General features: G+C 41.9%; 1 protein-coding gene across 1 annotated transcript; it reads right to left on the bottom strand.

Annotated features, from left to right (window-relative positions):
• Positions 1-1,971: 1,971 nt before the first annotated feature.
• Positions 1,972-3,206, bottom strand: rasd2a (RASD family member 2a; the record flags this gene model as incomplete). The annotated part of the gene is made up of 2 exons (XM_080043630.1): positions 1,972-2,489; positions 2,672-3,206. 2 exons carry the CDS (start codon positions 3,204-3,206, stop codon positions 1,972-1,974), a joined length of 1,053 nt encoding a protein of 350 aa, XP_079899756.1.
• Positions 3,207-11,199: the final 7,993 nt, after the last annotated feature.

Genomic DNA, 11,199 nt, shown 5'->3' with positions numbered 1-11,199 from the left:
TTAATATATTTTCAGATATATTATAAATATTTTTGAAAAAGCCTCCAGGTGCATCACTGTTAGTGCTGAAACAGTTGTCCTTAGGTGATTTTACTGTCATTGAAACATCTATTTGTGCACAGGAAATTGATGAGCTCATACATATTCCCATAGTAACTGTAGACAGCGTAACCATCCAAATGAATATTCACTTCCTGAGTAGCTCTCACTGGATCCTCTGAAAGGGACTAACATTGTTCAACTCTTTTTATCTGACACCATCTCTCTCTCTCTTGGATCATAAATGGATGAATTTAGGATCTTCGGAAGCATTTTCTTTAAAAAGACTTGAATTGCCTATTATTTCCTTGGAGTTGCTTCTGGGGAGATGTATGCAATGTGGTACTAATTACGAGATAGTAGAGACCATTTTTTTTAGTAGTGCCGATCATTGACAGACCATCCAGGAAATGTCCTATATTAGGATATATTGCCTACACAGCCTGTCATAATACATTTGGGGCTTTGTAACTCGTGACATCAAGATGAACAGTATTTGAACAGTACTTTAACACAACCCCCACAGTCCAGAGAAACTGCTCAGCCTCTGCTATTCATGAGGCCTTATGAAGTGTGCTCTGCAGCACTATTACCAGTCTACACAAGCACAATTGCATAGCTGCCAAATTAGTCTCCCCACACCCAGACAGTCAGAGCTCAACTTCAAGGCCATCTCACGCATCACACTTACAATAGCACAGGACAACACACACCCACTCAACTGCCTCTTCACCATTCTGCCCTCAGGACGAAGGTACAGGTCCCTGTTGTGCAGGAGGGCTCGCTATGGCAAAAGCAACCATAGCAACACAAAACAAAAATCCAAGATACATCACCCCAGTCCCACTGTTTATATATTCTGTATGCATGTTTATTGTGTTGTCTATCTGTCTATTGTTTTTCGGCGTGCGGCCCATAAATGTACTGTGAAGTGAAAAGGGTAAAAGGAATTTCCCCTTGGGGACAATAAAGTCTAATTGCCTAACCGTATAAAACAAGAGAAATGATTTCATATAAAGCGTTAACAATAACAAATATGACAAATAGTTCCAGAGGATGAAATGCATGCACAAGAGCACTGGGTAACGTAGGACCTAAACGTTGTGAAGTGAAAGGTATAAGGAGGTGTGTTTGAGTTTGCTTTTAAAAAAAATCGACTGAGCTAGCCAGAACATATTGTATAACTCTGGCTTTTCATCCAACAAACCTCCTTTTCACAAACCAAGGACACTGTGAATAGAAAGCCCACATAGTTTAACCTGAAGAGTGGGTTGCATATGAAGTATATGCCATAAAAGGAAAAGGTTTTATTTTGTCCTAGTGAAAGGATATTTAAATGGTACTTCTCCCACACTATTGGCTCTCTCCATGGTGCTGATTTGACTGACTAAAAGTGTCTCTCTTCCCCTGGCCACCTCCACCCCCTAACCCCCCCCCCCCCCCTCTCTCTCTTTAGTAGGTTATATGATGCTGTGATTTGTGTGTAGATGTGCCAAGCATTGTAACACCTCTTGATGCCACTCACGTTGACGGGTGTGTGGAGGACTGGAAATCTTTTGTGTCTGTCAACATATATTAGAAAACGCTTAAGGTCGGTGTTTGAGTCATCTCCCACACACTGCTTTTGCATAATCACTTGACAACAGTCGATTGCTTACGTCAATAACACTGTCGATCATCTGCCTGTTTATTCAACAGAATGCATGTCTGCAATAAAGGAAACACTGACTATATAAAGACAAAACACGTTGCAGTTGTTCTTTATTATCATAAGAGAATAATACAATACAGATATGCCTTCATAGAAAAACGTAAATGCAGATAATGAAATAAGAATGCACTGGTCCAGCCAGGTGCTACAGGAGTATAACTCCTACATAATACGACATTGCAGCATACTACTACAATGGGTTTATCGAGAAAGCTCACAATTCATTGAATCTGACATCTCTCGGATTTTTTATGTGTGGTGCTGGATCTCAGCACCAGCCGAAGGTCGCTGGTGAAACTCGGGCGGCGCGCCAGTGGGTCCATTGCGGCGCACGACGCGCCGATCCCCCGCGTGCGGCTACCTCTCTTGCCCCGCTGGCCGATACACAGCGACTGGTAGGTGGGGATGGAAATGATCTGATGCCGGGACGGACTGGTCTCGTCAGGTAGGCCGCCCAGATTGGCGAGAGCCCCGAACACACCGTCCAGACCGGTACCGTCTCTGGCCGAGGTTTCGAAGTATGCCCCATCATCACCGAGGATATCTGTCACCTCACACCGCCGGACGGCTCTCGGTGCCTCTGAGTCCGCTTTGTTCCCGCAGATCACTGTGGGGATTCTTGCGGGATGTTTTAATTTCAGTAATTTGGCTTTAGCAGCTTTGATCTGATCGAGCAGCTCGCACACTTCATTGAAAGAGTCTCTGTCATCCAAACTGAACACGAGCAGAAAGGTGTCACCTGGAGAGAAAGAGAACATCGCTTTAAATATTTAAAATTATACAGGTAGGCTACGTCATTGTGAGGTAAAACATTTGTGTTATGACAAATTATAGTCCAAAAAAGAAAACAGTGTAAAACTGCATATTTCTAAACATGCCATGGACCCAATTTAAATGGTTATTCATAACCAAAAGGCTCACCTGTTAGTATGGATAACCTCCGTTTGGCTGGGAAGTTCCTCTCACTCGCGGCGTCCAGAAGATCGATCTGGTATGCCTCCCCTCCTATGTGGAACAATTTCCTGTGAAAGTCCTCACTCGTGGGTTCATAGCGCTCTTCAAATTCTTTACCCAAGAACCGATGGAGTATGTTTGTTTTGCCTACGTTGGGCGCGCCGAGCACAACTATCCTGTGACAGTTCTTGGGCTTGATGAGACCCAGCTCCAGCAGATCCATGGACCTTTTTGGGAGTCGATCCGTCGAATCCTGCCGACTGCCAGAACTCGAGGATCTACTTGCCACCACCCTCTTATCCTGATCTCTCCAGCGCCCTGTAACCGTTTTGATAATGCCCATGCCTGCCTTCGATATGTTTGGGACTTTGGGGTGCTGCGGGGCTACTTGGACAAGGGCTGTGCTCTGGAGAACTGGGTGCGTAATGCGATGCCCGGTGAGAGAGTTGAACATTTCGAGGATGCCATCAACGGAGAGGTAAAACTTCTCAGTTGTGCTCATCTCCGTGTTGTGTCAAGCGTCTCCTCCGAGTGGCGATCGAAACCTTACCGACCCAGTTGCTTCCCCCCATGTGTGAACCGAAAACGCAGCTACAGGGGCATCTTTTATACACCCACCCCGAGCTCAGTGTCTGCGTCACAGTATCGTCACACTCCTTTTATAGAAGCAATGAGAAACACAAAAAAAAAAAAAATCCTATTTTTATTTTAAACTTCTGATTTCCCTTTTGACTAAATCTTGACCTAAGGCTCTAGACACCTGGGATTAGAGAGAGAAACTGTGTCTTCACATGGTATATTAAAAGAACTGGCGAATCAGAATTCAATTTTGAACATGTTGGTATGAAACAAAGGGGAAAAAACACTCAATGTGCTTGTCTATTTTAGCACCTCAATAAGGTGTTTCCTGTCATTGATAAATGGTTATGGCTGTCCATAAATACATCCCCATAGGGCACTGGAGGTGTGAAGAGTGAGAACAAATGGATTGTGTTCATTTCCTCCTCATGGTGAAACTCATTTTGTGTTGTCAGTGTAATTGTGGCCCTTTACCTTTGGTGTATATTTTTTGTAACCATTGCAGTGTTTTCCTGACATTATCCACTTGAAAGCACCTGCCTGTACAGCCTGCCACAACAGTGCATTTGGGATTTTTGTTATTCAGGAGGCGGGTATGATATGAACAGTATTTGCACACATCCCCCAGTGTTTTCATCAGTGATCACGACATCACTCTCAGTGCTGCAGGAATGAAAGCAAGCCTGATAATGAGTCTTTGGCAGCGCTGGCAGATTCTCATTTCATTTTTATTCATTATCCATTTCATTCTATCTGCATACCCATGTTCAAATCAATGCTGGGAACATTTTAAGGACATTGTTTGCATTGTGTTGTAGTGAAACACGTGTGCATTCAAGTAAAATATCCTTTATTTGAAATTGAAGGACTTTTTACACATTGCCTGCTTTACTGGACTGAATGCTTGAACAGTGCTTTGTCCATTTTACTGCAGGGATTAGAACATACTAAATAACTTCACCAACCAAGGGCTCCCTGAATGGAACACCTTGAATAATGTGTTGGCTCTGCATGCACACAAAGACAAGGCCACAGAGAGTGCAGTCTCATTTCAACACGTGCAGTTCAGTGGAAACAGAAAACCATGTTGAGTAAATGGCAAATTAAATAGAGCACTTCTTTTTTCCCCCTGATGAAATAACATTTGGGAGAACATCTGTTAATTGTTGTACAGATAACAAAATACTGTCTGAAATGAGAACTATGTTTTAATAAATTGGATGGGGAGTTTTGTGGATTATCTTGTTAAACATCATGTTTTGACAGCGTGAGTCTTTGATGTGACATGGGTCTTCAGTTTGGAGTGGACAGAGAACACCATATAAAACAAAGACCAATACCTAATACTGAACACTGGTGTTGTGTTTAGGATCCTTGAAAAATAACCGTTATTTTGAACTGATGACATTTTCATAAGAGTTAGGTCTCAGCTGTAAGAGGTAAAGATACAATAGATTGTTTTATATGATCTAAGTATGTGATTGGTGCTTTTCATGCAGCACTGTAGGGGAGAACGGGGTAATATGTCACACGGGTAGGTTGTCACAATCGTTATATCTCGGAACCAGAAGGTGCTGTCTGTTAAATTTTGGTAAGTAAATATCCACAACTGGGATCAGAGGTCACCTACATAGTCTTCATTGGAGTTAGACTGCTGCATTTGAGGTTAGAGGACTGTTAGTGTTTTTTATGTCAAATTGAAAATATTTAGCTCCTCAGTATTTTTCTTCTAGGCTTTTACACAATGGGTTTATAACAAAACACTTGTTACCCTAAACAAGTGTGAAGGGTAAGCTATAGTTTAGATTGTTTTTAGCAAGCTAATTAGTTGTCAGATGGTTGTTGGCCTTGATGCTAGCAAGAAATTCCGGTTGGGGTTGGTCGTCAAATTTCTTTGGGGGTTGGTTGTCACATGTTATCCAAAGGGTGCAACCCAATAACAAAAGAAAATGTCAAGCTGTATCCTCACTGACACCCCAGAGAAGGAGAGAATAGAGCAGGAAAGGCAGCTAGCATGCAAAACAGAAAAAGGGAAACAAAATCAAAACGACCCAGTGCTACCCAAACTAGACCCAAGAGTACCTATTTGGAGACGCATGGAGAAAACGGACCTCCACTACACCGGAAGCAAGATGGGGCCACGCCCCAAACTAATTCCATTGGTCAGAATTGTACGCCCCAAACTCAGTTCATTCGTTCATTGGTCAAAAGCGTTGTCCCTCCCCGAACGTCATTTCATTGGTCGAAAACCATGAACTCTCGATTTCATTGGTTTAGAAGACGATTTAAAAATTTGACAGCTATAAGTGCAGGTACGTTTGACAGCTTCATTCAATGATTGACAGCTATAAATGACATATCAGAATGGCTGGAAAAGACAAGCAGCTTTTGGAAGTCAGGATAATTATATATTTGTTACACAGATATGCCTAATTGTCAACTGTTAAAATAAAAGTATTGAGAATGGCTAGAAATACTAGAAATAGGCCTAATTGTTTGTTAGACAGATAGGACTATACTAGAAATAGGCCTAATTGTTTGTTAGACAGATAGGACTGTAATAGAAATAGGCCTAATTGTTTGTTAGACAGATAGGACTGTAATAGAAATAGGCCTAATTGTTTGTTACACAGATAGGACTGTAATAGAAATAGGCCTAATTGTTTGTTAGACAGATAGGCAGTACTATGGTCACAAGCAACCTTAACATTAGTTACACAAACGTTAGCCTAATGTTTGAGCTATTGTTTCAGATAAAATAACTATGTATAGCACTGAGGAGGGAAAAGCAACCCTCAGAGGCAACACACCACCTGTCTTCAGGACCAAACGAAAAAGGAGGCTTTCAAGCAGCTAAGTGGTCAGTGCTAGGTACATCATGTATCTTTATTGCTCATGCAGTATGTTTAGTTTGGTACTGTGTCATTCTGAATCCAACCTGGATCATTTCTTCAAGTGGTAAACCTTTGTAGACTATATTAAACATGATGACGCAATAACATGTTGCATGTTTGGTCTACAGATGCCATTGGACTCTGCTAGAGGACGACTCCAAAAGGCACATGCTCACGGCCCACCTTCCTCTCCAACACACACACACACACACACACACACACACACACACACACTAAATAATAATGTGGGGGTCACTGAAAGACACAAAAAATGCCCACACATCACATAAAAATATAAACTCTTATAAAAAAATGTAGTTTGATGTGTTTGCACTTTTTAAAATGAGTTGTGTGTTTTGATGTGTTTGCACTTTTTAAAATGAGTTATTTATTTTAATGTGGTGGCACTTTTTGTGTTTCATTTATAAGAGTTGATATTTGTATGTGATTGACCTACTCGTGATGATTGTGAATTAAACAGACGGATTTCAGAAGATGTACACAAAGCTTCGTTGCTTCATTCATCTTCTACCTCAACATGTACTTTTTACCACCGTCCTGGCCACTTGGGACCCTTAACAAACTGACGTATTTTACTGTGTACTAGCATCATAACCGGTGGAAACCGTGTATTATTATTCACCGCTAGGTGAACTCCGGCAGTAAAACAAAAAGAAGAAAACAAATAGGTTACAATTCTGACCAATGAAATCCACTTCCGGTGGAACTCCACTTTCCCCATGCGTCTCCAAATAGGTGCCTCTCAGTTGCCAAGGCTACTGCACCCCAGTGCACTCCACACCAACTGGGGAAGAAGAAACAGAAGAGAAAGAGACAGGAGGAGGAATCTTCATCAGATGAAGAGGATAGTTTGTGTTTGGTTTGTATGGAAACGTTCTCCAGCACTCGTTCAGGGGAGGTATAGGAGAAGTGTTGTATGTGCAACCAGTGGGCACACAATCTCTGCTTAGTTAGTGAGCAGACCCTACATTTGCCATCACTGTAACTCAGATAGTGAATGTGTGTATCGTGGTTGAGTAGGCTATTATTGTTAGACCTATTTGTTTTGTTCTTTATGATGTTACATACAGTAGGTTGTTCTTCATATGGATTTCCTCTTTGTTTATTCCTTGCTCATTTTGTGTTAAGATGCATGAAGTTATGTAGGCCTATTATTCAATTTGACAATGAAATTAAACTTTCAAATTTAGTTCTGCTTTCTTGCCTTCTTTTTAAGATTTTTTCCCATTAAGATAACATTGTGACAAACAACCCCATAGTGTGTGACAACCGACCCCTTGATGGGGTTGGTTGTCACAATGTGTTAGAGTGTCTTTGATGGTAAATTTCTTCTTTATTACAATAAGTAAAAAAAAGTGAGGGGTTCACATTTCAAGCCAACACCTTAAGCTTCAATTTAATGTAGGAATGACTATTGAAATATGTTTAGGTGATGAGCAAATCTCACTAGAGTAAAAAGTGTGCCTACTTACCCCGGTCTCCCCTACCTCCCAAATACCAAATAATATGAATTGGAGGTAACACTTCACAATAAGGTTTGTAGTACCTACTACATAGATATGAATTACCTACAACAAAGTTTTTTTTAGTAACTGAGGAACTCAGACGGCTCAGCTCACCCTGTGGAAGAATGTTGCGTTCCTGCCAAGGTGCTTCCACACAACCACCTTAACCAGCCCATCCAGCTGGCACACTTTGACCCCCCATCTGAGGAGGGCAGGTCTGAGCTACTGTGCCCAATACAGAGCTTATATTTCTGCTACCACCTGTATTTGTCAGTCAGAGTAGCTCTTTGTTCGTCATGGTGGCCCTAACAAGGGTCATGCTCTAACAAAGCAGAGGCTGTCCCACTGGATTGTTGATACCATTGCACATGGCTATGGGACTAGTGAGGGCTGCTCCTGGGGACCATATGTGCCGCGGCATTGTGGGCATCTCCTAGCACAGTCTCCAGGTTTGAACGTGTCAACGTCGCAACTCACCATCCAATGGGTGTGGTCCTGATGCCAAGCTCTGCTGTCTCCAACCAGTGAGGTGGGTGCTTGGATTCTTGGTGACCTTGTTGGTATAGGTCATCCAGTGCTTAAAGCACCGCCTCTGGCGGTCAGTAAGGATGAAATAGAACGTATGTGAACGTTGGTGTCTTGTAAGCCCTTGTGGGCTGGGCATGCTAATGCATGACACAATAATAAAAATTCAAATTGAAAAATTCTATGAATCCTGGATGACCGCCAGAGTTCCAAGTCACTCAGAATCCTTGTGTTTTTGCGAGAAGATTGTGGGAACAGATCCTCTGTCGACACCGGAATACTACAACAAACAAAAAATTCCCTGGTTACACAACTAAAAATGGAAACCACTTTTACCATCATAGGATGGTGTAAATAGAAATGATGGGACCACAAACGTCATCAAATAGTCCCTAAGATGTCACCAACCGTTTCTGCTCAGTGCTGCTCACACAAACACTGGATAATACTAGGGATATTTAATATTAGTATTTCCTGCGCCACTGCGCATGCACACCACACAAGTGCGAGTTGTTAAAAGTGGCGACAAAAGGGCAGAGAGCAGCAAACCCATATGACCTGCACTGGCTTTGTGTCTGTTTACGTTTTTGTATGAGAGCTGAATTCCAAGCCATACTTTTTGCACAATGTGTTGAAATGACATAGAAAATAATAGAATAGAAATCCTATAAAAACATGATTCACAAGAGTAGAAAGAAAATTAAACTGAATCGGTTTAGTTTTTACATACTTCCATATTGTGTTGAAAGCTGCATTGATTATTGCACTGGTCATAGAAAGTCATATTTGTGACAAGAAAAGCTTTTTCTCTAATACAATATTAGAGAAGGTCATTAATCTGTTGATTGTATTTAATGATCATCACACAAGTAGGAAGTGATTAGCAGACTCTGAGTAGCAAACTCAGATGTGAACAAAAACAAAAGACCACTAGAGGGCAGCAAAGAGAGACATACAAAGTTTTATTGTCAAGTTTTAGAAACAACTCTCTTTTCTTCTCTCCCTCTCTCTCTCTCCCTCTATCTCTCTCTCTCTCTCTCTCTCTCTCTCTCTCTCTCTCTCTCTCTCTCTCTCACACACACACACACACACACACACACACACACACACACACACACACACACACACACACACACACACACACACACAGAAGAAGAAGAAGTCAGATTCCATCTCCTGTGTGACATCACTGTCATGCAGTAGTAGGCTGGTGTTACTTAACAGCCCTCTCTCCTCCCCCTCTGTTTTCTCAGACCTCGCCTGCACTGACCTCATCAGTCCTTTGTTGGGAAACAAAGAGTGTTCAGGCATCTGTTTTCAGGAGAAATAAAGACACGGGGTGCCAATACAGAGGGGAGGGGGCCGGAGGAGGCATATGAAGCCTGACTTGGATCAATGAGAGTTGCATGTAAAAAAAAATCTAAATGGGAATTAAAGGTGCAGTGTGTAATATGACATCATCAAGAAAGTTCTACAAAGTTCTAGAATGCAACGCTCCCTGGGTAACCCCACCCCTTTCGAATAATAACAGAAGCTACAGTGGCCTTCAAGGACAAGAACAATTCTAAATTTTAAACAATGCACCTGATGACATTCCAACTATGACACTTTCAAGATGGCGGCACTAGGCCTTGGTCCAAAATATGCAGAAATATGGACATATATGAGACCCTTTCTAAGGGAAACGAAAATAATTATTAAAAAAATGTTCAGCTATTATGCACTAAATTAAACGTACTTATGGATATTATAATTATTTTCTACAAAATCTGCTAGGAAATAAAACCCAAAATTCTACACACTGCAGGTTTAATGCAACAAGTAAGTACACTCCCAGGGTCAAGATCTACAAATGTATGTGAATCAGAGTTAAACGTATCCCACCAAAGCCCATGGTTAGTTTCACTCAGCTCAATGTACTTCAGATTTCTGTATGCTACACTTTGGCCTTTTGTCGTCTCAGAGTGGTGTCTTTGTTGTTTCAAGGTGGAGCTGGTATTTCCTGTATATCCTGCTCAGTCAAGCAAGCCACAAGACCCAGTGCTCTGCTGCTGCCTCTCCCTCAGTGAGCTAATCATTAATCACTGCGTCATGACATGATCCCACTCTACATACAGTACATTACAACTTAGTTGGCCACAGCATACTTTTCCCCATTTCACATGAAGGAGGGGTGGTGTGGGCCTTGTGTAATGCACAAATGTAAAATGTGACTTCAGACAGCATCCATTAGTGCCCATAAATAAGTAAAGAGCACAGATGCAACGGTGATGCTGCTGAAAAGGAAATGAGGTCCGTTGTTGAATCCCCCTGGAATAACATGGCTCACTCAGGAAGTGTTATCAGGATACAGTAGCTTTGTGTGTGTGTGTGTGTGTGTGTGTGTGTGTGTGTGTGTGCCTGCGTGTGTGTGTTTGTGTAATAACTAAGTATCCATATATATTACTATGAGATTCGCTGTAATAAGTCATTCAGTTACCTGCAGTGACTTTTTATTTATTAGCAAAGCAATCTGCTGAGGCTTAAGAATTCCATTGGCCAATGACTTCTGCTCTAACTGTTGTGCATATGATAAAATGCACATATTGAATCAGTGATTGATCTTGAAATTCAATCTGGGATGACTGTTGTTCTTGGATGTGAACCTATTAACAGTCAGTAGCCTAATCCTGACGACATGTATTCTCTTACAACAAATAGTCTGCCATGTGTGTGTGTGTGTGTGTGTGTGTGTGTGTGTGTGTGTGTGTGTGTGTGTGTGTGTGTGTGTGTGTGTGTGTGTGTGTGTGTGTGTGTGTGTGTGTGTGTGTGTGTGTGTGTGTGTGTGTGTGTGTGTGATTCTTCTTCTCCTGCTCCAGTGAACACAGATGATCTCCCGTCCGGAAGTGAAAGAGTTAAGTCTGACTCTGCATGCAGCGAACAGGCCTCCCTCCCTCCCCTCTCCCTCTCCATCCATTTTCACTGTGTGAGT

Source organism: Ammodytes marinus (assembly GCF_949987685.1).
Source record: "Ammodytes marinus genome assembly, chromosome: 16".
Classification (NCBI taxonomy): domain Eukaryota; kingdom Metazoa; phylum Chordata; class Actinopteri; order Uranoscopiformes; family Ammodytidae; genus Ammodytes; species Ammodytes marinus.
Note: the sequence above shows the minus strand (reverse complement) of the source record. Positions and strands in the feature narration are given on the sequence as shown.